Raw genomic sequence first — 25,082 nt, 5'->3', positions numbered from 1 at the left:
TGCCCAAGGACCTTGCACCCAGGTAGGTCCTCCATGCAGCCCTGCAGTTGCAGCCTTGGTCTGTTTCTGCTCCAGCATCCCCGCCCCACACCTGCCCGGGTCGCAGGCTTGCTGAAAGAATCCCTGGATGGTTCCGATTTCCACCTGGGTACTAGGTATGGCCCCAGCTCTACTACCCCCTAGCCATATGCGTGTTGGAGAGACATTTAACCTTTCTGGATTTCTCGGTTTTCATCTATAAAATGAGGGAATCGAGAGGGAGGATCTCCACACTACTGCCCTGATCCATAGGCATCAGTGTTTTTCGAAGCCACCAGGGCTGAGAAGTACTCGTCCATCGTTGCTTTTCTGAGCTCAGGGTTGAAAGAGTCCTTTGGCTAAAGAGCTGAAGAAGAAAGAGGACGCTCTCTCACCCTATCCAGCTTTTGGTTCTTCCCGGTCCGCTACAAGACCAGGGAAAATGTGAGTTACTCCTCCAGTCACAACTAGAGCAGGCAGGTGGAGGGTGGGGGATGAGGTGTGGCACGGCACTTTGCTGGACTTTAGTTTTTGGGGATAATGAACTCCTGAGATTCCTCCCACGCCATCAGGCTGGGAATGACTATGGCTCCTTTCTTAGGGATGCTCCGCCTTTCCCTCCTGCTCACAGGGAAACTGCCGACAGCTCCACGTTGGCCTGGCTTTTGAATCTATGTTCCATATGAATTTTTTTTTTTTTTTAAACGAAAGGCCCCTGCTTGCTAAAAAGGAGGTTTTTCAGACCACTGACCTATGTAAGGGGCAAGCTCCCTGGGTACTTCACTGCCAAGAACAAAAAACACCCCCCTTATAAACACTCCCCAGGGCAGTGAAGTCTAAGCCCCTGAGCGTGGCATGCAAGGCCTTTGGCGATCTGGCCCCGCTCCCCCTTCTGTGGCAACTGCTACCACTCCATACTTTTCACATTCCAGCCACCAGAGCTGTTTGTAGTTCCGGGACACACCACGTGCCACATTCCTGTGAGTCCTTGCAGAAGCTGTTCCCTCTGCCTAAGAGAAGCTCTTCCTTCCACTTTGACCACCGAAGAGAACCTCTATGCATCCTTCAGTGCCCTAATAGTAGCTGCCCGCGAACGCCTTCCTTGATCCCGCACATGTTAGTTACCCAGCCTCTGGGCTATTCTGTCCTCTCGCTCAATCACTAGATCCGAAATGGCTAATTTACAGGTAGCCCAGTGGGATGCTTTTGGATTCGGGACACCTGGGCCCAGACTCAGCCTCCCCGCCCCGGCGCCCCCGGGCCTGTGCACAGCAGGAGCCTCCGCTGCCCGCGGGTGTGGGTTGGACGAGGCCAAGGGCAGCAACCAGCCCGGGGCGAGGCCCGAGACCGGCACTGCCCTCGGAGGAAGCCGGGTGGGGGCGGTGCTCCTGAAGGCTCCAGCCCCGGGGAGGGAAGCCGGCCCCGCACCTCCCGCACTGGGCGCTCAGACCCCTGGTGCTGCTACGGCGTCTGAGGGTATCTCAGCCACCGAAGGGTGTCTCCGCCGCACCCAACGGGTCCCCCGGTGGAGAGATTTGCCTTCACATCTGATTAAAGGGGGCTTCGTTTGGTGAAGGCGCCCAGGCTCATCCCCCACGCATCCGCACTGGGTCGGCGATGGAAAGAAAGCGGGTGACCAAAGCCCTTCTTCCAAAGAACAGAAAGTGCCCCACCGCGACGCCCCGGCCCCGCCCAGGGGCCCTGTGAGACCGGCCCGGAGACCCCGCGGCCGCTGGCTGGGCGCGGTTTTCCCAGGCTCCCGGCGCCACCTGGTGGCCCGTGGCGCGCACTGCGGTCTCCGCTCAGGAGGCCCCTTTGGCTCGGATCCCACTCCACGTGGGCGGCGGTAAGACCGGAGTTCCTGAACAAAGGTGAATGTCGTTCCAGGAACCTGCCGTGTGGGGACAGAACTGAGGCGTGGGACCGGACAGACCTATGTAGATTCAGCTCCTACCCGAAGCGGGGGCCTCGGTTTGAGCTCTCCAGGTGCACCTGCTTCCTGGGGACTGGGGGAATTAACCCAATACCTCACCCAGCACTTCTCTTTAAAACCATCCCCTTTTCTCACTGAAGTTCATTTGTAAAATTAGCCATATCCAATGCAACTATTATTTTTTCCCCAAAATATGCTAAAATAAAATACATAGGCATTAAAGGAGGAAAGACAGTTTTCTTCACTCTGGGTAACACCAGTCCACGCGATCAAGTTCTGAACCTGAACCTGAACCTGAACCTGCCCTGAGGCCTGACCGGTAGCTCCTCCCTGCCTCTTCTGTCTCCTTCCGATTCAGCCACAGTGAACCCTCACCTGTCCCCTCCTGGAATATGGCAGCGTCACGGTGCCAAAGATCCCAGAGGGTTGTCCTCTTTTCTCAGGTTGTACTACTTACCTAAGAGAGACCTGAATTTGGGAAAATGAATTAGTCTCTAAAGTTTCATGCCCTTTAAAAACAAAACCTTGACAGAGACCAAGGCAAGTAACCGTTCATTGAAATCAGAATGAGCTTTGAGCTCCTGGACTCATACAACAGGCACCTGTTTCTTCTTGATTTTATGAGGCTCCTCTAGCAGTTCTGTTCCTCACCACCAAGAAGCACACAGGTTGTTTAACCATTGATCTCGAGTGGACGTGTTGGAACCATGCATACTTCACTACCTGATGGTAACACTGTTTCCAGAGTTCTAGAGGTCAAAACAGCGCCTGGGTACAACGTGGACTCTTGCCATTGTGTTTCCGGGCTCTTTCAGCATAGCTGTCTGAGCTACACAGTTCTGGCCAAACTGATTTACAAACACAACACAGCATTGCAAATCAGTCACAGCACAAGTCTATTCAGGGAAATTTCATGGATAATTCTAACCTAGGGACAGTGTTGGGGGTTTTTTGGCAGAGAGCTCCCTTAGTCTGATCAGTCATAACGCTGCTGGGGGAAAACGCTTCCCCAGCCCTGCAGCAGGGGCCGTCCTGGACAGACTGAAATGAAAGGCTTCAGAAGAGATGGAACAAGGCTTCGTTTTTTGTTTTTTTTGTTTTTTTTTTGAGACAGAGACTCGTTCTGTCGCCAGGCTGGAGTGCAGTGGCGCGATCTTGGCTCACTGCAGGGTTCAAGCGCTTCTCCTGCCTCAGCCTCCTGAGTATCTGGGACTACAGGTACCTGCCACCACGCCCGGCCAATTTTGTATTTTTAGTAGACGGGGTTTCACCATGTTGACCAGGATGGTCTCGATCTCCCGATTTCGTGATGCGCCTGCCTCGGCCTCCCAAAGTTCTGAGATTACAGGCGTGAGCCACCGCGCCCGGCCCAGAACAAGGCTTTTTCTGGCTCTGTAAGTCTCCCATTCATCCACCCCCTAGATCAAAATAACCCTATTGTTTTTAGTAATTAAAAAGTAATTCGCGCCACTGCACTCCAGCCTGGGTGACAGAGTGAGACTCCGTCTCAAAAAAAAAAAAAAAAAAAAAAAGGCAATTTAAAGCCTGGCGCGGTGGCTCATGCCCGTAATGCCAGCACTTTGGGAAGCCGAGGCGGGTGGATCACCTGAGGTCAGGGATTCAAGACCAGTTTGACCAACACGTGAAACCCCATCTCTACTAAAAATACAAAAATTAGCCGGGCGTGGTGGCACATGCCTGTAATCCCAGCTACTCAGGAGGCTGAGATAGGAGAATTGCTTGAACCTGGGAGGTTGCAGTGAGCCGAGATTGCACCACTGCACTCCAGCCTGGGTGACAAAGCAAGACTCTATCTCAAAAAAAAAAAAAAAAAAAAAAAAGTAAAAAGTAATTGTGTTTTTAAAAAATTCTGGCAATATGCAAGTTTATAAGAAATGAGAAGTTCCTGTAACCCCACTCCCAGCCACCATAATTCAAGTGCTTCTGGAAGAGTCTTGCCCTGAACCTCAGGCCGACTTCTTAGTGTGGGTCTCAAACCAGGCCAGCTTGGCAAACAGGACCCTCCCCAGGAAGCAAGGCCATGGAGAGTGGAGGGTAAGAAAGTCAGTCAGGGATTCATGAACTCTTATTCACAACTCTTGGTTGTGAAAAGAGACTTGATGATCAATTCTAATAGAGTTGGTTGTTAAGGTAATCAGTGGGTTGGGAACCCAGCATATGGCTTTAGGAAAAGAGACTAGTGAAACTCAAATTGTTGTTACTATCCCAGTCATTGTCCAGGGACATTTTCTCCCTCAGGTTTACCGTCTAAGTGGCTGCTTCAAATTTTGCTAACCTTAGTGCCCATTCCACACGATTCATTGGATCCTAAATAATGAAATCCATGAAGGACCTTGTTTCCTGATCCTGGGTCCCCAAGGGTTCTGGCCCCGCTGACTGTACGGAAACCTCGGTTTCAGCCATCCCTTCCCTCTCCCCAGACTCAGCTGTGTTACTACCAGCATAACACAGGGCTCTGCAAACTCAGACACCTGCGGGCGGTGGGCGTGGGGGCTGGTGTACGCAGGTGGGGCTGTGGGAATTGGAGACTGGAGGACACAGACTCCAAGGGGCGTTCATTTCCCTGTAGGATTGCTCTGTTGCCAGAACTTGTGACTTTGAGAAACCAGAAATCTGGATTTATGTGAAACCTTCTGATTTTTAAATGTTGGCAATTAATCCATATTTTAATATATACAGGGGAGTTCAAAGGAAACATGCCTGGGGGGAAACGGTTTGCTTCCTCTTGTCTGTTGGTCAGAGCACTCTTATTATTCACCCCATGTACAGGAAACACTTAATAAATGCTGGCTACTGTTATTATCCCAAGCCCCAGCAGCCTTCATGGAGCATGGACTTGTATCTTGCCAGGAAATACACTGTAACCTCAACTCTGGTAACACTGAAAATCTGTGGCCCGCCTCCATCAATGGCTGGAGTGTGGCGTTTTCTCTAAACTGTCAAGCGACCAGAGTACTCACGTTTGTGTAACTCCCTGGAGAGGCAGTGGGGCGGCATCTGCACTTGTCTGCACTCCTCACTCCTCTGCTCTTTTGCGGCGCATTCTCACTCTCCTCACCCCTCCCTATTCCCCTCACCTGTAGCCCCCAGCTGGGAGTGGGACCCACTTGCCCTTCCACGTCCTGTTGTTCTAGTGCTTGAATAATTGGCTGTGGCATTAATTCCCCATTTTATCAATTGGCTTGATACACAAAAGGCCTATAAAGGAACAGTTTGGTTAGCCAAGCCGGAAATTGTTCTTCCTAAATCTAATGCAAAAAAAAAAAAAAAAAAAAAACCAACAAAAAACCCATATATACACATATATATATATACACACACATATATATGTGTATGTATATATATGTATGTATGTGACAAAAGGACCCCTCCTCTAACCTGTGCACTTTGCTTAGTGGTAAAAGTAGGTACCTAGCAAGAACGATGACCTTCCTATGCGCCTATTACTTCCCGCAGTTACAGGTCCACCCTCCCTGGGGAAGTTTTTTAAAACGCCAAGAGTCCAGGAATCAATATTCTAATTGATTCTAATTAGATTAGAATTCTAATCTGAAGACAGGGTTGAAACCTTGCTGGGTAGTCAGATAATTAAAGAACTTCATCTTCAGGGTCACAGGGGGAAGGCCCAACCTTCCTTCACAAGTTACTGATAAAAAATAGGGCCACTCTGGAAGAAAAAACTTTTTCACAAATCAATCATTTAAATAAGATGTATTTAATTTTCTAATAAAATGCACCTGTAGTCAACTGCTGCTGGAGGCTTTAATGCCCATGGCTTTCCTACTGTGACCTGCTAAAATGTAGGTCTGGCTAAGCCTTCTTCAGCTGCCAGAGAATGTTCCCTTCACCCAGACTCTCCAGGTCTCTGCTCAGCTGAGACTCTTCACTTGCTGCAGTTTGCGTGAAGTTGCTTCATGTTCCCACCTAAACCACAGGTTCCTTAACAGTGGGATCGGGGCTTCCATGTCACTACCGTAGCTCCAGCAGCCCACCAGTCTCTCATCTTCACTATAGTCAAAAGCAGAAATGTTTGGACATCCAAGGTAGAGCCATCTTTGAGCTTTAGTAGGTGCCTCTCAGGTGAGGAAGAGGCCACAAGGTAATTTCGAGGTCTTCAGAATTTTCAGGAAATGAACTAAGTTAAACTGCTCCCAGGTAAGCACAATTAGTAATGAACTAAAAATAAAACACAAAAATCAGAGGGGAAAAGGTAAAATCATTGATATGGTTTCGCTGTGTCCCCACCCAAATCTCTTCTTGTAGTTCCCATAATCCCCATGTGTTGAGGGAGGGATCTGGTGGGAAGTGATTGGACTATGGGGGTGGTTTCCCCACTGCTGTTATCGTGAGAGTGAGTTCTCACGAGATCTGATGGTTTCATAAGCCTCTGGCATTTCCCCTGCTTGCGCTTCTCTCTTCTGCTGCCATGTGAAGAAGGTTCTTGCTTCCCCTTTGCCTTCTGCCATGATTTTAAGTTTCCTGAAGTCTCTCCAGCCACGTGAAACTAAGTCAATTAAACCTCTTTCCTTTATAAAATTACCCAGTCTTGGGTATTTAGCAGTGTCAGAACAGACTAACACAGTCATTATCCTAGACTCAAGTAGAGACTTAGCTAGCCAAGGAGGTTCAGGTGAGCGTCCCTCCTGAGGCTGGACGCCACTGCGCTGCCCTCCAGCCTTCGTGACTACCGTATTTAAGCAAAAGCTCAAACTCCCTAGTCCAGCACACGAGACCCAGCCCCATGCACACAAACACTCAAGACTTTTCCTAGCCTTGCATAGTTTCCTCACAGTTCACTGCAGCCTTGACTTCCTGTGCTCAAGCGATCCTCCCACCTCAGCCTCCTGAGTAGCTGGAACTCCAGGCACATGCCACCATGCCCAGCTAATTTTTAAATTTTTTGTAGAGACAGGGTCTGTGTTGCCCAGGCTGGACTTGAACTCCTGGGCTCAAGCAATCCTTCTGCCTTGGCCCTAAGGACTGATTCCCTGGTCTGTCTCCCTACAAGGCCATGGAAGTGGCCTACTGTCAGGGAAACTATCTCTTACATCGTGTTTCTGGAACCTGGTACCAGATCTACCACTGTTAAAGACTGAAACTGGTTTGTCTGAAGGCAGCAGAAAATAATGAAGTATTTTCCACCTCAGGGAAGATCCAACAAGCCAATCTAGGCTGAGTGTCTGTCCATTAGTTAGGTGAGTGTTAAGAGTCCCTCACTATCATGGTGGCACACACCTGTGGTCCCAGATATTCAGAAGGCTGAGGTGGGAGGATTGCTTGAGTCCCTAGGAGGTCAAGGCTGCTGTGAGCCAAGATCAAGCCACTGCACTCCAGCCAAGGTGACAGAGTGAGACCCTGTTTCAAAAAAAAAAGAAAAAAAAAAAAGGTCCCTCAATCTCCCTAGAGATTAGTGTTTCATTTATGCTACTTCATCTGCCCAGGAAGAGAGCCCAGCCTGTCATCATTCCCAGATGAGAGCTGTGACTGCACCAGAGTTCACAAGCATTGCCTTGGAAGAAATGTATTAAAAAAAATCATTTTGTAAAACTTGAAAATTACTCACTCGCTTTCCACTAAGGGATCTCCTTAATATTTGTCTTTTAATGTAAAAACAACAAATATTAAGGAGATCTTAATATTTAAGAACTCTTTTAGAAAGTAGTAACTTTCTCAAGTTTTCCTATCCTGGAAAGCCAAAAATTATAACATTTAAATGTGCTTGTGAATACTTTCCTCACCTGTTATAAGCTCCTTTTCAAAAAATGGGATTAACTGAAATATTTTAGAAACATTTACACAGTGTAAACAGAAGCAGCTATGATTAGGGCTGGAGACTTCTTTCATCATTCAGTTTTAAGTACAAACCTGGCCCCAGAAACAGATCTACCCCCAAAACTGGCTGGCACTGAGACTCCTAGGAGAGTGCTGGGCTGGCGTTGACTTCAAGTGTCCAGCAGGGCAGTCAGGGGTGAGTGACGTGAGGGTGATGTGAGGGTGCTGCCACCTCAGCCATGTCCTCCCTGCAGGGGATCAGCATCTACAGACTTACACCAGGGCAATAACAGAGGAACCACTTTTGTCTTATTTCAAAAACATGGATATCTGCATTTAATTTCATTCAGTAAATCAACTCCAGTTAACTTACCATCTCTTAAAAACGGGAGAAAGCAAACATAGGACATGAAAAGTTAAAGATGCATGACATACTGGAGAGTAGTAAGACATACCGGAGAGTAGTAAGTGCACACGTGGCAATTAAGGGTTGTAATTTAGATGTAACACAAGAAAAAAAGTAAAATTACTGTACTTTATTGCTGTATCTATGCTTTCCCAGTATAGCTATAATACTACAAGGAGCCACAGAGTGCCACCTTCTGGTTTAAAACTGTGACACCTTCTTTATTTCTTTTGAAATGCCACTTTATAAGGTGGACGTAGAAAGCAACAGCAGCAGTTACAAAATGTTGTCTGAGTGATTCAGAGAGCTCAAAACAAGGATCCGTGTATAGGCTGAAGAAAAAGACGTTCAATTAACAGTGAGCGCTGTGGAACTTTAACACAAGTCTTCAGGTGGAATTCCTGTGTAAACCTTAATAGAGATGCGACTCACGGAGACCAATAGTAAAATCTCTTTACCGTTTAGTTTTGTGAAGTGGTCTGCAGTCTCGCAAACGACTTACAAAGTACAAGAAATGTTGCGTGTGAGTACTAGGCATAGAATATTTCATTTTCTTACGGAAAGAGCAGCAGGGGACAGGAAACCTAGTGGACGCCCCGTCACCACCTTTCCCGAAGATGCACACCCGCAGCAACGGCAGTGCAAGCCTGGCAGCAAGCCACCCTTACAATTCTTTTTGGTGGTTTAAAATACAAGCACTTTCTGACATCTCGCCCTAGCGCGTGAGCCCCACTCAACTTGGCAGGAAACAACCCACGTCCTCGTTTAGTATCCCCTGTAGGAATTATTTACAGGATGCCTACAGATACGGTACAAACTAGTATGAAATTAATGATAGTTTGCATTTCCAGACACACTCCCGTGGTTAAATAAATATACCACGTCAATTCCGAAGAACCGTTCAATGTTAAGGTGATTCAGAAGCACTGGCATCCACAGCCGCAGAAACAGGCTTCTCGCTGACTGGCGTGGACTCGCCGACTCTGTCCTCAACCGTGGCTGGGGCCTTGGCAGTGGGGGGCGTCACATCCACAGTGAGTGAGGAGGCAGCGTCTGCCTTTGCAGTAGTTGTGGCAGGGTCGGAGGGTGGGTTGCCGGTGGGCGGGAGGGAAGACAGCAGCTCTCCTGAGCTTGCTGCAGAAGAGCTCTCTGGAACCAAGGGGAATGACGGGAGGAACTCGGATGGCAGGGGGAGAGGTGCAATGCCAGGTAAGTTTCGGGGAGGCAAGGAAGGAAGAGGTGGCAGACCTAGGACAAAAACGGCATAGATCATACATCCTCCCAGCACTGAAAGGGCAGGAGGCATCGTCAAAGGGCTATTTTTATTTACATTTCATTAAGGAAACTGAAGCTGAGGAGGTAACACAAATCACAACCTTGTCTGATTTCCAGATAGAGGCGCTGGCAGGGTTAACTATTCCCTACAATTGCGGCTGCCCGCAGGAATAGGTTCTCAGCTTCTAGGCTCCATGTGACCTGGCCCAGCACTGGGGGAAACTGGCTCAGGGAAGAAAGATAGGATCCTTCCAGTCAGAACAGATAGCAGCCCACCCAGCAGGTGACACAGCTGCACTGGATGTCAGACAGGGGGACTCATGCTCACCCCTGCCAGCTGCAAGCTGTTACAGCTGCATTCCTGACAGACAACAGAGAGAGGTAGGCCACAACCCTCTTGCAAAGGCAGAAGGGAGGGGCCTGGATTCTTGCCCTTTCCACTGTCCTCAACAGGGATACTCAGCCTTTGCTTAAAACCTGTGATTGATAACTATTACACTCAGTGGACTCATTATGATGATTTTAAAATGCAAGGCCAGGCGTGGTGGGTCACGCCTGTAACCCCAGCATTTTGGGAGGCCAAGGCGGGAGGATCACTTGAGCCCAGGAGTTGGCGACCAGCCTAGGCAACACGGCAAAACCTCGTCTCTACTAAAAAAAATACAAAAAGTAGCTGGGCATGGTGGCACACATCTGTGGTCCCAGCTACTAGAGACTACAACGCCACTGAGGTGGGAGGACTGCTTGAACCCAGGAGGTGGAGGGTGCAGTGAAATGAGATTACACCACTGCACTCCAGCCTGAACAACAAAGTGAGACTCTGTCTCAAAAAAAAAAAAAAAAAAAAAAAAATTAAAATGCATAATGAAGGAAAGGAGAATTATTTCAAGAAACAAAGGAAAGGCAGGGTATAAAGCACAGGTTCAGGGCAACCACCAGCTGGTGAAACTACTCAGAGTCTGTCAAATTTAGGGAAGGGGCAGAGGAGGAGCCAAGAATACAGGGCACAAAAGGTGGGGTGAGCGCTGCGACAGTAAATGGTAGTTTGACTACTACTGGTACTTCATTTTTATTTATTTTTATTTATTTATTTTGAGACAGAGTCTCATTCTGTCACCCAGGCTGGAGTGTAGTGGTGCGATCTCAGCTCACTACAACCTCCACCTCCCGGGTTCAAGCGATTCTCCTGCCTCACCTTCCCGAGCAGCTGGGATTACAGGCACCTGCCACCATGCCCAGCTACTCTTTGTATTTTTAACAGAGACAGGGTTTCACCATGTTGGTCAGGCTGGTCTTGAACTCCGGACCTCAGGTGATCTACCCACTTTGGCCTCCCAAAGTGCTGGGATTATAGGCATGAGCCACTGTGCCTGGCCCAGTACTTCATTTTTAAACCTTTGGCCTGAAAACTAAGTAGGTTAAGGAATATATACAGATGTTGAGTGTTACAAGAGGGGTAATTCTCATCTAGACAGAAACAAGACGGTGACGATGCACACCATGGTGCTGTAAGATCACTCACTGGCATCACTGATGGGCCAAACTACTGAGATGGCCTAGTAAGTCAGGCCTCCCAAAGCTTAAGGTATGCTGGGTGATCATTAACCACACGGACTCGTAGGACGCTGCTCCTTCATTTTCAGACAGAAAATCTGAGTGTAGACACTTGGAATATCTGCTACCTTAGACATGTCCAGCTAACATTTCCCATAGTTTTAAGTATAAAAGCATTTATAAATAATGGAAGATATTCACGTTTGTTTTGTTTTTATATATATACATTTTTTAAAAAAAGAAGAATATTGGCTGGGCACATTGGGAGGCCAAAGCAGGAAGATTGCCTGAGCCCAGGAGTTCAAGACCAGCCTGGGCAACATGGTGAAACCCGGTCTCTACAAAAATACAAAAAATTAGCCAGGTGTGGTGGTGTGTGCATGTAGTCCCAGCTACTTGGGAGGATGAGGTGAGAGGATGGCTTGATCCTGGGAGGTAGAGATTGCAATGAGCCCAGATCGTGCCACTGTACTTCAGCCTGGGTGATAAAGCAAGACTCTATCTCGAAAAAACTAAACAAAACAAAAAATACAAGCCCAGTCAGCTGAGCAGGGGAGACGTTTTATGGCATAATTTCTGGGCTTGGGCTACGCACAATAGGCTCCACTACTTCCCCAGTGGCAGCGGCTCCAAATATGAAGAGAATGGCGGGGAATTCACTCACCTCCACTAGGCAGCCTGCATACCTTCATTAAAGTCAATGCAGCAGGGCCATGCCACTGTGCTTTATTGCTACCCTGGCTTTTGAGGCTAAGCCATCAGGGTGCAGAGATAGGAGGAGGAGTGGGAGGAGGAGGAGAGGCAGCAGGGACTCAGAAACATTCTTCTTTCCTCTTAAGCTTTTTTTTTTTTTTTGAGATTAAGTCTTGCTCTATTGCCCAGGCTGGAGTGCAGTAGTGTGATTCTTCTGTCTCCACCTCCTGCATAGCTGGGACTACAGGCACTTGCCACTATGCCCGGCTAATGTTTATATTTTTTCAGTAGAGACGGGGTTTTGCCATGTTGGCCAGGCTGGTCTTGAACTCCTAACCTCAGGTGATCCACTCACCTCGGCCTCCCAAAGTGCTGGGATTACAGGCATGATCCTCTTAAGCTTTTTAAACAAAAAAGATGAATATTTATTCGAAGTAGCTGAAATCTGTTAAACTGATTTGCTCTTTTCAGAAAAAATTGAGGAGGATGGGCATTCCTGAATAAAACTTTTATGAGAGAAAGTCCTAGGAGGGTGAGATCTGCAACATACCTGGGTTTACAAGTTCGGGTAAGCCAACCCCTGGCATGATGTGTGGTGCTGGGAGGTTGAGGTTGAGGCTGGGGAGGTTGGGCAGTCCTGCTGGTAAAGGCATCAGACCTGAAGAGAAGGCAGAAAAGAAAAAAAGGGAAATCACTTGACCTGGGGAAGAAATAAATCCTTGTGTATTAAAAACAATCCCAGCCACTTCTAAGTGACAGTACCAGAAGTCCACCTAACGTGTAGCAGTTTTGTATCATAATCATAATGCAACGAAATTTCACTTAACTGAAATATATTTCTCTACCTAAGTGATTAGATTAGGTGGCTAAATGGGTAAAGATGAAAATAAATAATACTCTTAACACTCTGGAGTAAGAATGATGATGGCCCGAGTGACTTGGAGCAAAGGCTGATTTGTTTCAGTAGATATAGAAGACAATGAAACTGAATTTTTCTTTGATGGTTGAGGTTTACAGTCTCTATGACTTTTTAAATTTCTTATTCTGAAAAATATTTGCAGACTTACAGTTGCAAAAGTAGTAAAAAGAATCCACCTTTCACCCAAATTCCCATGTCCATGTATCAGCACACTTGCTTCATCATTCTGTGTGTGCACATATTTGGTTCATGGCTTAATATGCTTGGATAATGACACTTTTAGTCATACATTAAAAGCGCTCACAATGAAAGTATATTTGATCACTAAAATAATATTTGATTATTATTGGCTGGATAAAGGAACTTGGTCTTCACTGGGAATATGAAGAGAAAAACACAAAAATTTAATTTAATGTTAGAGCTACTAAAGACCAAATAAGAAGCCTTCTCTTCTAGGCTCCCACGAATGACTGTCAGGAAGTCCTCACTAAGGAGACAATGGAGAATGGACTTCTGCAGATTCCTTATTCCTGGCGTATGCTGCACTGTGGTACTGCAGGGGCAGCAGGTGGCCGCTGGCCAGGGTAAGGAGCACTACGCTCGGCAGCTAACTAGTTGGTAAATAGCACGCACCTGTAGTCCCAGCTACCAGGGAGGCTGAGGCAGGAGAATCGCTTGAACCTGGGAGGCGGAGGGTGCAGTGAGCTGAGATCGTGCCATTGCACTCCAGCCTAGGCAACAAGAGCGAAACTCTGCCTCAAAAAAAAGGGCCGGGCATAGTGGCTCATGCCTGTAATCCTAGCACTTTAGGAGGCAGAGGCGGGCGGGTCACCTGAGGTCAGGAGTTTGAGACCAGCCTGGCCAACATAGCAAAACCCCATCTCTACTAAAAATACAAAAATTAGCTGGGTGTGGTGGCATGTGCCTGTCTACTAAGGAGAGCTGCCCTAGCTCTCATTTATCACAAACTTATTGCAGAGATAAATCGAGATTAAAAGACATAAAAAGTTATGACATAGGTAGAATATTTTTCATTGTTCTAAAGATGCAAATATCAGTAATACTGTTATCAACAGCCACATCTCTAGTCCCCTGGTGGTTACCTGGTAAAGTAGTAGCTGGGTTCATTGGTGGCACAGAAGTGAGGGACTGGTTTACTTGTGGTGGCAATAACGGTACTGTTGGTACACCTAAAAAGAAAGCACAATCTTTTCATCTCTAACAAATTTAGTTGACAAAAAATGAACAGAACACGTTAGGACAATCTGCAGTCCCTTCTTGCCCTGTGGTCAGGTCTTCATTTGGTCCCGATTTCCAGCTGCAACTGACTGTCCACCACCCTTTACTGCAGATCCACTAACTCTGCCCATGGCTCTCAACAAAGGCTGTTACCAGAGCCTGTGACAAGAGGGCAGGAGGCCGTGCAGTCCCACCCCAGCCCAGCTCACTGGACAAGAGGTTTACAACTGACCCAAGCAGGGCTGGATTAGAAAACTGTCTTAGACATTTGTATATGGGACACAAGGATTCTAGTCAATCTCAACTGGGCTCCTAAACTAAGATGCCATGTTAAGTCGGGGGTTGCAGGGGGACCATGTGCCCTGTGAAACAGTGAATGCTGGTCTGTGAAAGAAGAGAATGACATAGGTGGCTTCAAAGAGACAAAAGAGCACATGAACCTCTAGGATGAAGAGAATGACTTGGCTTCCTGAATGTCCATTTCCTTTTGACCTTAGGTTCTGTGATAGTCCTTCGAAGTCTAACACATTTCCATGTGTACTAACGTTAGCTTGAGGAGGTTATGTTCTTCATGTACAAGCCTTAGGATACCACCTAATCATGTTTACCACCTATACCAGTGCGAGGTTTTGCTGATGTCGAAACAATAAATGAAAGCACATCTTTCACCTATTTAGCATTCATTTTCACTTATCTAGCACACAGATTCCAGATTTTGTCTTACAGATCTGCTTAAATATGGTAGCGGGAATAAATTGTGCCTAAAAGTATGAACCAACCATGCAGGCAGTCTATTATTTATTCATTTATCTACTTTTCTGTGGAATTCAGAGGCAAGCAAAAATAAGAAAAAAGTCTAACTGAAACACTAGCAAACGCTCTATTAGCTCCCAGACTGTATAATTTCACTCAAATATAAGAAGCTGTTTTCTAGTCTGTACCAAAGTGTTAGTGAGTGTGCACTTCGTAAGTGGTCAAACACAATAGCAATGCTATAATTTTTTAATATTTGTTTTGAAATCTCGGTTTTAAGAAAATAAAAGCAGCTTGGATTGGTTAAGCAAATTTCTTCTATTTCCCAATAAAATCTTTCACGTAAGTTTCTTTCATTCTTTTTTTTGTTTGTTTGTTTGAGACGGAGTCTCCCTCTGTCACCCAGGCTGGAGTGCAGTGGCACAATCTCGGCTCACTGCAAGCTCCGCATTCCGGGTTCACGCCATTCTCCTGCCTCAGCCTCTCGAGTAGCTGGGACTACAGGCGCCCGCCAGCACGCCCGGCTAATACTTTGTATTTTTAGTAGAGATGGGGTTTCACCATGTTAGCCAGGATGGTCTCGATTTCCTGACCTCGTGATCCGCCCGCGTTGGCTTCCCAAAGTGCTGGGATTACAGGCGTGAGCCACTGCATCCAGCTCTTTTCATTCTCAAAGGATAGATACATTCACAAGTCTCAAAAATAACTGACTAAATCTAAGCCAGGAATTCTAAATCTAGGGCCCATAAACGGGCTTCAGAAGGTCTGTGAAGCTCCTAAAATTGTATACAACAATTTTTGGAAGGCAGGTTCTTTACTTTCATCAGATTCTCAAAGGAGCTGAATGGACAGTTGAGTGTGGTCATTCGTTCAAGTTTTTTGGGGGGCACCTACTGTATGTTACACATTGTTCTAGGCACTGAGGCACTTTACAACATGAAGAAAACAGAAATCAGAACCTTCAGGAAATTTCCATTCTAATGAGGGGCAGGAAAAGGAAAGGAGAAAGATCAAATAAGTAAAATACATAGCATGTAAAATGGTGATACACTCGGGCCAGGCACGGTGGTTCATGCCTGTAATCCCAGCACTTTGGGAAGGTGAGGCAGGCGGGTCACCTGAGGTCAGTGGTTCAAGATCAGCTTGGGCAACATGGTGAAACCCTGTCTCTACTAAAAATACAAAATTAACTGGGCATGGTGGTGAGCACCTGTAATCCCAGCTACTTGGGAGGCTGAGGCAGGAGAATCACTTGAACCCGGGAGGTAGAGGTTGCAGTGAGCCAAGATCATGCCACTGCACTACAGCCTGGGCGACAGAGCAAGACTCCGTCTCAAAAAAAAAAAAAAAAGGAAAAAGGTGATACACTGCAGAAAAATCAAGCAGGTCACAATGATCAATGCCACTTCAAAATCGTAGTCATTTTCTAAAAAATTTTATAATCCAGAAATCTTCAAATCCACAAAAAAGTTTAAAAAGACATATACTTTTATTTCTCTACAGTTACTTTTATATCTCTACAGTTACATTATATGGGCTATTATATTACATTATGTTACAATGTATGGGCTAATTTGCAAGCAACGTAACGAAAAGTGAAGATGGAAAAATGCCCATAAAAAAGTTGTTCCTCAGGTGTTATGATGCTAGAATATTTTAGTCTTTTTAAATTTATTTACTCGAAAGTGATGACGTCAATTTCTTTCAGTCTCTTTTGAGCAATTCATGCTTTATTTACATTTGTCTTTAACCGTCAAGCAGCCATTTCTCTGCAGTGCCATAAGCCAGGGATCTCTGTGCATGTGCTTAAAAGACAATCCAAGTATAACTACAATGTAATGAGAAAAGATTTAAAATGTCAAAGAGAAACTGGGGCTTGAAGAGACATGACAACTATCTCCTAAAATCAGAAGTGTATCTGGGGCCAGGCGCAATGGCTCATGCCTGTAATTCCAGCACTTTGGGAGGCTGAGGCGGGTGGATCACCTAAGGTCAGGAGTTCGAGACCAGCCCAAAATGGTGAAATGCCGTCTCTACTAAAAATACAAAAAATTAGCCAGGCATGGTGGTGCACGCCTGTAGTCCCAGCTACTCGGGAGGCTGAGGCAGGAGAATTGCTTGAACCCGGGAGGCAGAGGGTGCAGTGAGCTGAGATCGCGCCATTGTGCTACAGCCTGGGCAACAAGAGCGAAACTCTGCCTCAAAGAAAAGGGCCGGGCACAGTGGCTCATGCCTGTAATCCCAGCACTTTGGGAGGCAGAGGCGGGTGGGTCACCTGGGGTCAGGAGTTTGAGACCAGCCTGGCCAACATAGCAAAACCCCATCTCTACTAAAAATACAAAAATTAGCTGGGTGTGGTGGCACGTGCCTATAATCAATCATGGCTACTTGGGGAGGCTGAGGCAGGAGAACTGCTTGAACCTGGGAGCCGGAGGTTGCAGTGGGCAAAGATAGTGCCACTGCACTCCAGCCTGCCTGGGCAACAGAGTGAGACTCTATCTAAAAAATAAAAAGTACAATAATAAAAAAAAAAAGCATCTGGAACACGCTTACTCTAAAACAAATACGAGTAATTCAGACTCAGAATGGGCTGCTGCCTTGGGAAGTACACTACCCTACCCCTTACTAAGTCTATTCAGGAATAAACCAGAGAATTATGTGATGAGATGTAGGCAAAAAATTGTAATATCATAAAAAGGACTTATACTGCTTGAATGAAATAAACTCTAAATTCCCTTTCAACTCTATGATTAGAGACTGATGACATTAATATTTAATTTCATCTAGGAAGTATTCTAAAACTGGATTGTGGTGATGACTGCACGATTCTATGAATATACCAAAAATTATTTAGTTGTTTACTTATTGTGAATTAATTTATGGCATGCAAATTATTTATCGATAAAGCTGGAAAAAAAGAAAACCAGCAAAGAAGGTAAAGGTAAGTATATCCCAATATTGATAATTGATAAAATTGGGTGATGGGGTTCATTATACAATTCCAGCTCTTTTGTATAAGTTTGAAATTTTAAATTTCATCTGGAGAAATAAAACCAGGACTAAAGAGCTGGGATGAGAACCTAGGAGACCAATTATAGACACCAAACTGTCAACCTTACTACTGCATCTTGGTAGGCTGTTTTAAGTCCATTACAGAACAAAGTGGGATATAAACAAATTGTGAATATAAATATTTAAGAGAGCCCAGGAACAAAAGGTAATAATGAGGCTAGCAGCCATGGCTCGCACCTGTAATTCCAACAATTTGGGAGGCCAAGGCAGGATGATCACTTGAGGCCAGGACTTAGAGACCAGCCTGGGCAACAGAGAGACCCCATCCCTACAAAAACATGAAAACTAAAAACTTTAGAAAAACTGATAATGGGTACAGAGTTTCTTTTGATGTGATAAATTATTCTGAAACTGATTGAGGTTATTGGTTGTACAACTCAACAAATACACTAAAAAAATACTGGATTGTATACTTTAAGCAGGTGAATTGTATGGTAATATGCATTTTATCTTTAGAAAGCTATCAAAAATAAATAAATAAATAAAACACAAAATAAACAAAAAGGACTATATCAGGTAGAACAAGGGATGAAGAAAAGGAAAGAGGCTGGGTACAGTGGCTCATGCTTGTAATCCCAGCACTTTGGGAGGCTGAGGAGGGCAGATCACCTGAGATCAGGAGTTCAAGACCAGCCTGGGCAATGTGGCGAACCCTGTCTCTACTAAAAATACAAAAATTGGTCGCCGTATGGTGGCACGTGCCTGTAATCCCTGACACTCGGGAGGCTGAGGCATAAGAATCGCTTGAACCCGGGAGGCAGAGGTTGCAGTAAGCCAAGACCATGCCATTGCACTCCAGCCTGGGCAAAAAGAGTGAAACTCTGTTTCAAAAAAAAAAAAAAGAAAAGGAAGGAGACAGGCACATGTCCCCTAAGCAAGACTGAGCTCCTCAGAAAGGAGCTCCTACTCACTTTTGCATCCCCAGTGCCTACTACTTCAGAAACACGCAAATGTGTTGAGTAACCAGAGCAGTTAAACAGAATTTCAAGTCAAGAGTTCTGGCTTTACAAGTTGTAGAATCTAAGGAAAGCTCAGGGTCTAAAATATGCAGGGAAGACTTTTAAGCCCCATGTGTATCCACATGGTGATTTAGAACAAGCTTTCACAGCCAGTACCTGTCAACACAGAGTATATATGTAGTTTTCAAGGTACACTGGCATTAATTTTTTAAATTCTTTTTTTTGAGACAGGGTCTCACTCTGTCAACCAGGCTGGAATGCAGTGGCACAATCACAGCTCACTGCCGCCACAACCTCCGAGGCTCAAGCAATCCTCCCATCTCAGCCTCTCGAGTAGCTGGGACTACAGGTGCACACCACACCGGCTATTTAAAAAAAAATTTTTTTTGGAGAGACAGGGTTCCACTGTATTGCCCATGCTGGTCTAGAATTCCTGAGCTCAACCAATCCTCCAGTCTTGGCCTCCAAAAGTGCTGGGATTACAGGTGTGAGCCACTGTGTCTGGTCAATTTTTAAAATTCTATGCAATAATATTACATAAAATAGACTCAAAACAGAATATATTTTTCTGCACACCTGTACTGAGAACACTACTGACAGCTGGTGGAGTTGAGCTAATAGAAAGTCCAGCCAGACTCTGTTCAATTCCTGTAGTTCCTGGTGGTGACAAAGACGGGGGATTAACTGAGGACAGCTGGACCTTCCAAAAAGAGAAAAAAAAAACACGAAGATTACTTAAGTTTATTTAAAAGAAAATATAAATATTGGCTCTTACCTGCCCTGCAGATACATATTTGGTTCACATATGAGCTGTCATAAGCTTCATTTGGCACATCTGCCTCCAGACCCTCCCTCCTAATTTTGGTACATGTCACGGCCCATGTACTGTAAGCATCTCTCTGTCCTGTCACTTCTAGTCTTGGGACACATGGCTTCTACCCCAAGTTGCACACACTGCTCTTGATACTTCCACACTAGAAGAGATTCTACTCTCTCCTCTTTCCTTACCACCTGGAAATCATTTTATTCAACCTTTAAACCACCACTGCTTTCCTCTTCTGTCTGAATTCCCAGCTGGTTTATTTGTTTTAACTTTCACTGCTCAGGAAAGAAATCAGCTGAAGTCTTAATACATGATAGACTTCTCAAGATTTCCAACCTCATGAGTGCATTTAATATTATTCTCATCAGTGAATAAATGTAGCAGGCAGATCTCCACTTTTCAGGAGAAGAAAAAAAGGAGTCTATATGGACTCTACAGATGGGTGGTTTCATTTCTGAATAATCCACCGTCTGCAGCAGCTCCAGTGCCCTTCAGTACATTCCGAGACAACCTGTATTCCCACCCTTTGCCTAGCTGCTAGTCACTCTCTCATCTTCTCAGACTACCCAAAGAGGTTCAACTGGGAAAGCCCTGATTAGGGCCAGTGGATATGGTGGCTGGGGTCTGAACATGTAACCATATTGGCTCTGGCCATGAGCCAATGTTGGAGGTGAAACTTCTCAGCAGTTCTTCTTTCCTTCCTCTAGAATTGAAGATGGCCAAACTGTGTAGACAAAACCACAGTGGCAGCAGCCCTGTTTTTACAACAGCAGCATTTTCTTTTTTGGGTGTTTGGTTTTTATTTAGTTATGCAGACAAGAGTTAACTGCCCTGAGATGCCTCCTTAAGAAACATTCAAAAACCCTATAAGCCTGTTCAAATCTCTCTTATTCCTTGAAAAGTCTTACTTTGATCCTATAATAGCCCCTTCACTCCCCTCATGACCCCCACACACATAGCTCTCCTTGTTTTCTCAATCATTTCTTGAAACAATAAGCAACAGCTAGCAGCACCTTTTTACCTATTCACTCTGCTGACCTGCAATTTGCATTTGTCCCCTGGCAAGTCTCTGAAATTGCTCTTGCCCAGGACATGGTTTTTTCACTCCTTTCACCTAACTTCTCTGCAGTACCTGACATGGCCGACTGTGTCCGATTTCTTGAAGCTTGGTTTTCCCTCTGGCCTCCTGCTGACGTTCCTTTGCTAGATCTCTGCCCATCCAGATTTTCAAGATGGCGACCCGCCCAGACCCAGTCCCTAGCTGTACAGCTGTCCTAACAGCCACTGGGTTACATTACCCTCTCTTTGCTGATGATTCCCACATCTGCATCTCTAGCCCTGTCCTTTTTCCTATAACCCAGACTCATGTATCTCACCTCTATCTAGGTATCTTACCGGAACCTCAAATTTAACACAATCAATACTTAACTCATCGTCTACCCTATTTCATAGTGCTACTGCCATATACACTAAACACATGACTTGTTTTGGTAAAAACTTTATGATATATTCAGGTAAGAATGTGACCTTACCTCTGTAAACCCATCTTTAAGAGGTGTAATAGGGGTACCAGCCATTTGTCCTGGAAGAGAAATTTTCTTTCCTTCTTCAAACGGGCGTGTAGGTATTCGATGCAAATAACCATATCCAATGCCACATCCTAGGCTATAAAAACATTTTTTTCTTAACATTGTTATCAATCACAGCTTGTATTTCTTTGAGGTGTTTTTTTTTTTTAGGGGGGGTAACCCAAGAGCATAGATTCAAGTTGCCCTGAACATGCACTCCCTTCTTTGAGATTTTAAGATAAAAACAAATTTCTATTCTTTTAGATAATGTCATCTAAGCAGAGGTCCCAGACCACCCCACAGAAAACAGCACCCTTCCCTCCACTGTGGATACCACCCTTACTCCTTTATTTTTCAAGCATTCATCACCATCCAACACACTGCATATTTATTTACTATCTATCTCCCCCAACAAAATGTTAAGATCCTTAAGGACAGAGACCTTGTCTGTTAACTGCCTCCATAGCTGCTGGCACATGGCAGACATTTGATGATTATTTGCTAAATGAATGACATATATACAGCCTTTCCACTGAAGAGCTCTAAGCACTTCTGCATGATGACATCATTTACACATTCCATAGTTCTCTTTCAGAACCCTGACACAAATCAGTCATGTATGTTCAACCCAGATTGAACATACTTCTATTTCATCCTCCCACTGCCACCAGAGGCATTTTTCTAGTAAGATGTGATCACATTGCTTCTTTCTAGTCTGATGTCTTCTCAACATTCCTTTCTCTTTCCTCCCTTTGGGGAATTACTTCTCTGCTGTTGTGTGCAGTGCTGGTAGGACTGTCAATCAGAGTGTCTGCCCTGCCCAAACCAAGGGCATGGCTCATGGTCAAAGCCAGGCCAATTTCTCTTGCCCATGGCTGCAAACCTTGGGAGTCAGAGAAAAAACAAAAATGGCTTTAGTAGAATGAATGCTGATGACATTGCCAAATACTTCTTCCTATCTAAATCCCTAGAGGTTTCCTGAGTCCTGTCCTTTCTACATCTGGTTCTTAAGCTGTTTCCTTGATTATATGAGCTAATCCATATCAATAAGTATGTTACCTGCTTATGATGGTGACAGCTGGTTTTTACCATTTGAACCCAAAACCCCCTACTGATACAATTATCACAGCCTCAACTGCTCAAAATATATCAGAAGTCCTGACTGTGGTATTTAAGGCTCTCTACAATCAGGTTTCGACTTATGTTTCCATCATGATGGCTTTTATTTCCCAAACAACTTGACACTTTCGGAGTAGGCCATGCATGAATATCTCTGTGCCTTTCTCCTGCCACACCATCTATTGTCTCCACTGCCACCAAAGGCTGGGTGAGCAGGCAGTGGCCAACTGCAGCTCTTTTTAATTAATTAATTGATTTATTTATTTACAAGACAATTTATTATTCTGTTGCCCAGGCTGTAGTGCAGTGGCATGATCTTGGCTCACTGCAATCTCTGCCTCCTGGGCTCAAGCAATCCTCCCACCTCAGCTTCCTGAGTAGCTGGGACTACAGGCGCGTGCCACCACGTCCGGCTAATTTTTGTATTTTTTGTAGAGACAAGGGTTCATCAGGTTGCCCAGGCTGGTACTGAACTCCTGAGTTCAAGTGATCCACCTGCCTCAGCCTCCCAAAGCGGTAGCATTACAGGCGTGAGCCACCATGCCAGGCCTAGCTCCTCTTTAACCAGTCTGACGTGCACAATGATGCTTCATCTTACGGTTATTTGTTCCTTCTTCTCTCACAATCAAAACTGCAATTCAGCCAGGCATGGAGGCTCACACCTGTAATCCCAGGACTTTGGGAGGCCAAGGTGGGAAGATTGCTTGAAGTGAGGAGTTCAAGACTAGCCTGGGAAACAAAGCAAGGCCCCATCTCTAAAAAAGAGTTTCTACATTAAACGAGTACAGTGTGTACACCTGTAGTCCCAGGTACTCAGGAAGCTGAGGCAGGAGGACAGCTTGAGCCCAGGAGTTAAAGGCTGCAGTGAACTATGATTGTGCTCCAGCGGAGACAGCAAGATCCTGTCTCCAAACAAACAAAACCCTGCAATTCTCACTAGACTGGATCTCACATAGATTTAGAGAAATAATTTATATTATTTAGATTAAATAATTTATATTAACCAATTATGGCCTTTCAGGGGTAGCTACATTTGAAAACAAGGTGCTTATTGATCAAAGTAATTAAGTGGTAATAGACAATGCACTTGAGGCAACAGCAAGACCCTGGCCAAACGTAAAGATAGCCTAAGAATGAAATTAAGAGAAATAAGATTTAATAAATGAAATGTGGTCAGCCTCTGAGGAAGTAATTAAAGAGGCACAAAAAGACCAGATGCAAGGTCAGAGGCAGACTGAGGAAAATGTTCTGTATGGGCCTAGCTAATGCAATGGCCAATTGACAGTATTAAACACATCAAAAGAAAAAATGTCTTCCAAAGAATGTAGCCAAATTTAGTTAACATAATTAAAAATGAAAGAATATGTGATGTTCTTTGCCGTTGGTCTTGACTGTCCACAGAATCTCTTCCTCCAGTTGATTCCATGCTTACCAGGCACTCCTGTGGTACTAATCTGACTTGAGTATTCTTCTAACTGGAGAGGGGGTATTTTTCTACTGCAAACTGAAAATTTGCTATTCAAATAAATACAGCAGCTTCTCTGCAAATTTAGTTTATATGAGGAAGTGCCTCTTCTAATGAATAAATTTTGAATGCCTCGAGTAGATCATATTTCTGGGCATTTACAAACCTGGGCAATGGACAATGACAATTTGATCAAGTACTGCCCCAGATAGGCCAGACTCTTGGATGACACATCTATCTTACTTTTCTCAAACTGCAACAAGTTAGAATACTTGTGGCAAAACATTCAGCTGGAGAATCTCAGGTAGTGTCCGTAAAGATACTGTGAGCAAATGGAGGCTTTTCCTGCCTGCAGCAACTAAGTTATCCTTTTCCCAGCATGGGATTAGAACTTTTGAAAACATGTGGAAAGTTTCCAAATTCTAGGCTTTTCTATAATTATGGCTTATGTTCAATAATTTCTCAAATTAAAAAAGAAATGCTGTTAGCTCTTAGGTCAGTAAAGAAAAGGACTATAGTATGTATACTATGTTCCTTAGATATGTACTTTAAAAAAATTGATTTCAATATTCTAGACTAGCTCTTCCCTTTTTTAAGAGGAGTCTTACAATAAACCAATAACTTCTTTCAAAATAAAAACAATGTTTACAACATATCTGACTGGTATGTTTAAGCAGTAATAACTTAGTCTAAAAAATGACCTTACCTGCCTTCTCCACCCCATGCAGAATTTGGTGTAATAATCACTTCTCGACAGTTATCAGTGTCTGTGTTGTACACATAAAGTTTCAATGGTTTTGCTTCATGTGTTTCAATAAGGCTGAATAGATCTTCAGACTGCAAAAGTGTCACAGGAGGAAAATGTTTCATGTTACTGTACTTTGGAACAGTGTGTCTCAAACCTGGCTACTATCAGAATCACCTGAGAAACCTAAGAAAAAAATATGGATTCTGGGCCCTGCCCTAGACATAAAAATCACTTCTTAAAACCGATACACCAAGCACGTTTAATTCAATATATTAATTCAAGCAAAGCCTACTTACTACATACAAGGCTTTATGGCCAGTTCCTTAAGATCTAGTTGGCACTCTTAGTACAATTCTTTTATACCCAAGTTCTATATATTCTGCTTTTACTTCCCATTATTAAGACCTGGTTGTCTGGGCACCTTATTTCTCACTCTTTTTTTTTTTTGGAGACAGGGTCTCTCTAACTGTTGCCTGGGCTAGAATGCAGTGTCATGATTTTGGCTCACTGCAGCCTCAACCTCTCAGGCTCAAGTGATCCTTCCACCTCAGCCTCCCAGGTAGCTGGGACTACAGGCATGCACCACCATGCCTGGCTAATTTTTGTATTTGTTGTAGAGACAAGGTCTCACTACAAGGTCCCAGACTGGTCTCGAACTCCTGAGCTCAAGTAATTCTCCCATCTCAGGCTCCCAAAGTGCTGAGATGACAAGCATGAGCCACTGTGCCCAGCCTTTTCTCTCATT

At 44.9% G+C, this 25,082-nt stretch overlaps 1 protein-coding gene across 3 annotated transcripts in view; it reads right to left on the bottom strand.

The window, feature by feature from the left end:
- Positions 1 to 5,668: 5,668 nt before the first annotated feature.
- Positions 5,669 to 25,082, bottom strand: part of LOC105483253 (golgi reassembly stacking protein 2) — a 41,728-nt gene continuing 22,314 nt past the window's right edge. For all 3 annotated transcript variants that reach the window (XM_071072921.1, XM_011744026.2, XM_011744025.3), the window contains 6 exons: positions 24,296 to 24,426; positions 20,970 to 21,102; positions 19,191 to 19,314; positions 13,695 to 13,781; positions 12,223 to 12,330; positions 5,669 to 9,398 (listed from right to left, as the gene is read on the bottom strand). In XM_071072921.1, the coding sequence (XP_070929022.1) occupies positions 9,058 to 9,398; positions 12,223 to 12,330; positions 13,695 to 13,781; positions 19,191 to 19,314; positions 20,970 to 21,102; positions 24,296 to 24,426 (924 nt within the window). In that variant the 3' untranslated portion in view covers positions 5,669 to 9,057. The remainder of the gene's footprint in view (positions 9,399 to 12,222; positions 12,331 to 13,694; positions 13,782 to 19,190; positions 19,315 to 20,969; positions 21,103 to 24,295; positions 24,427 to 25,082) is intronic.

This window comes from Macaca nemestrina, chromosome 11 (assembly GCF_043159975.1).
Source record: "Macaca nemestrina isolate mMacNem1 chromosome 11, mMacNem.hap1, whole genome shotgun sequence".
Taxonomy (NCBI): domain Eukaryota; kingdom Metazoa; phylum Chordata; class Mammalia; order Primates; family Cercopithecidae; genus Macaca; species Macaca nemestrina.
This window is presented reverse-complemented; position numbering and strand designations above follow the sequence as displayed.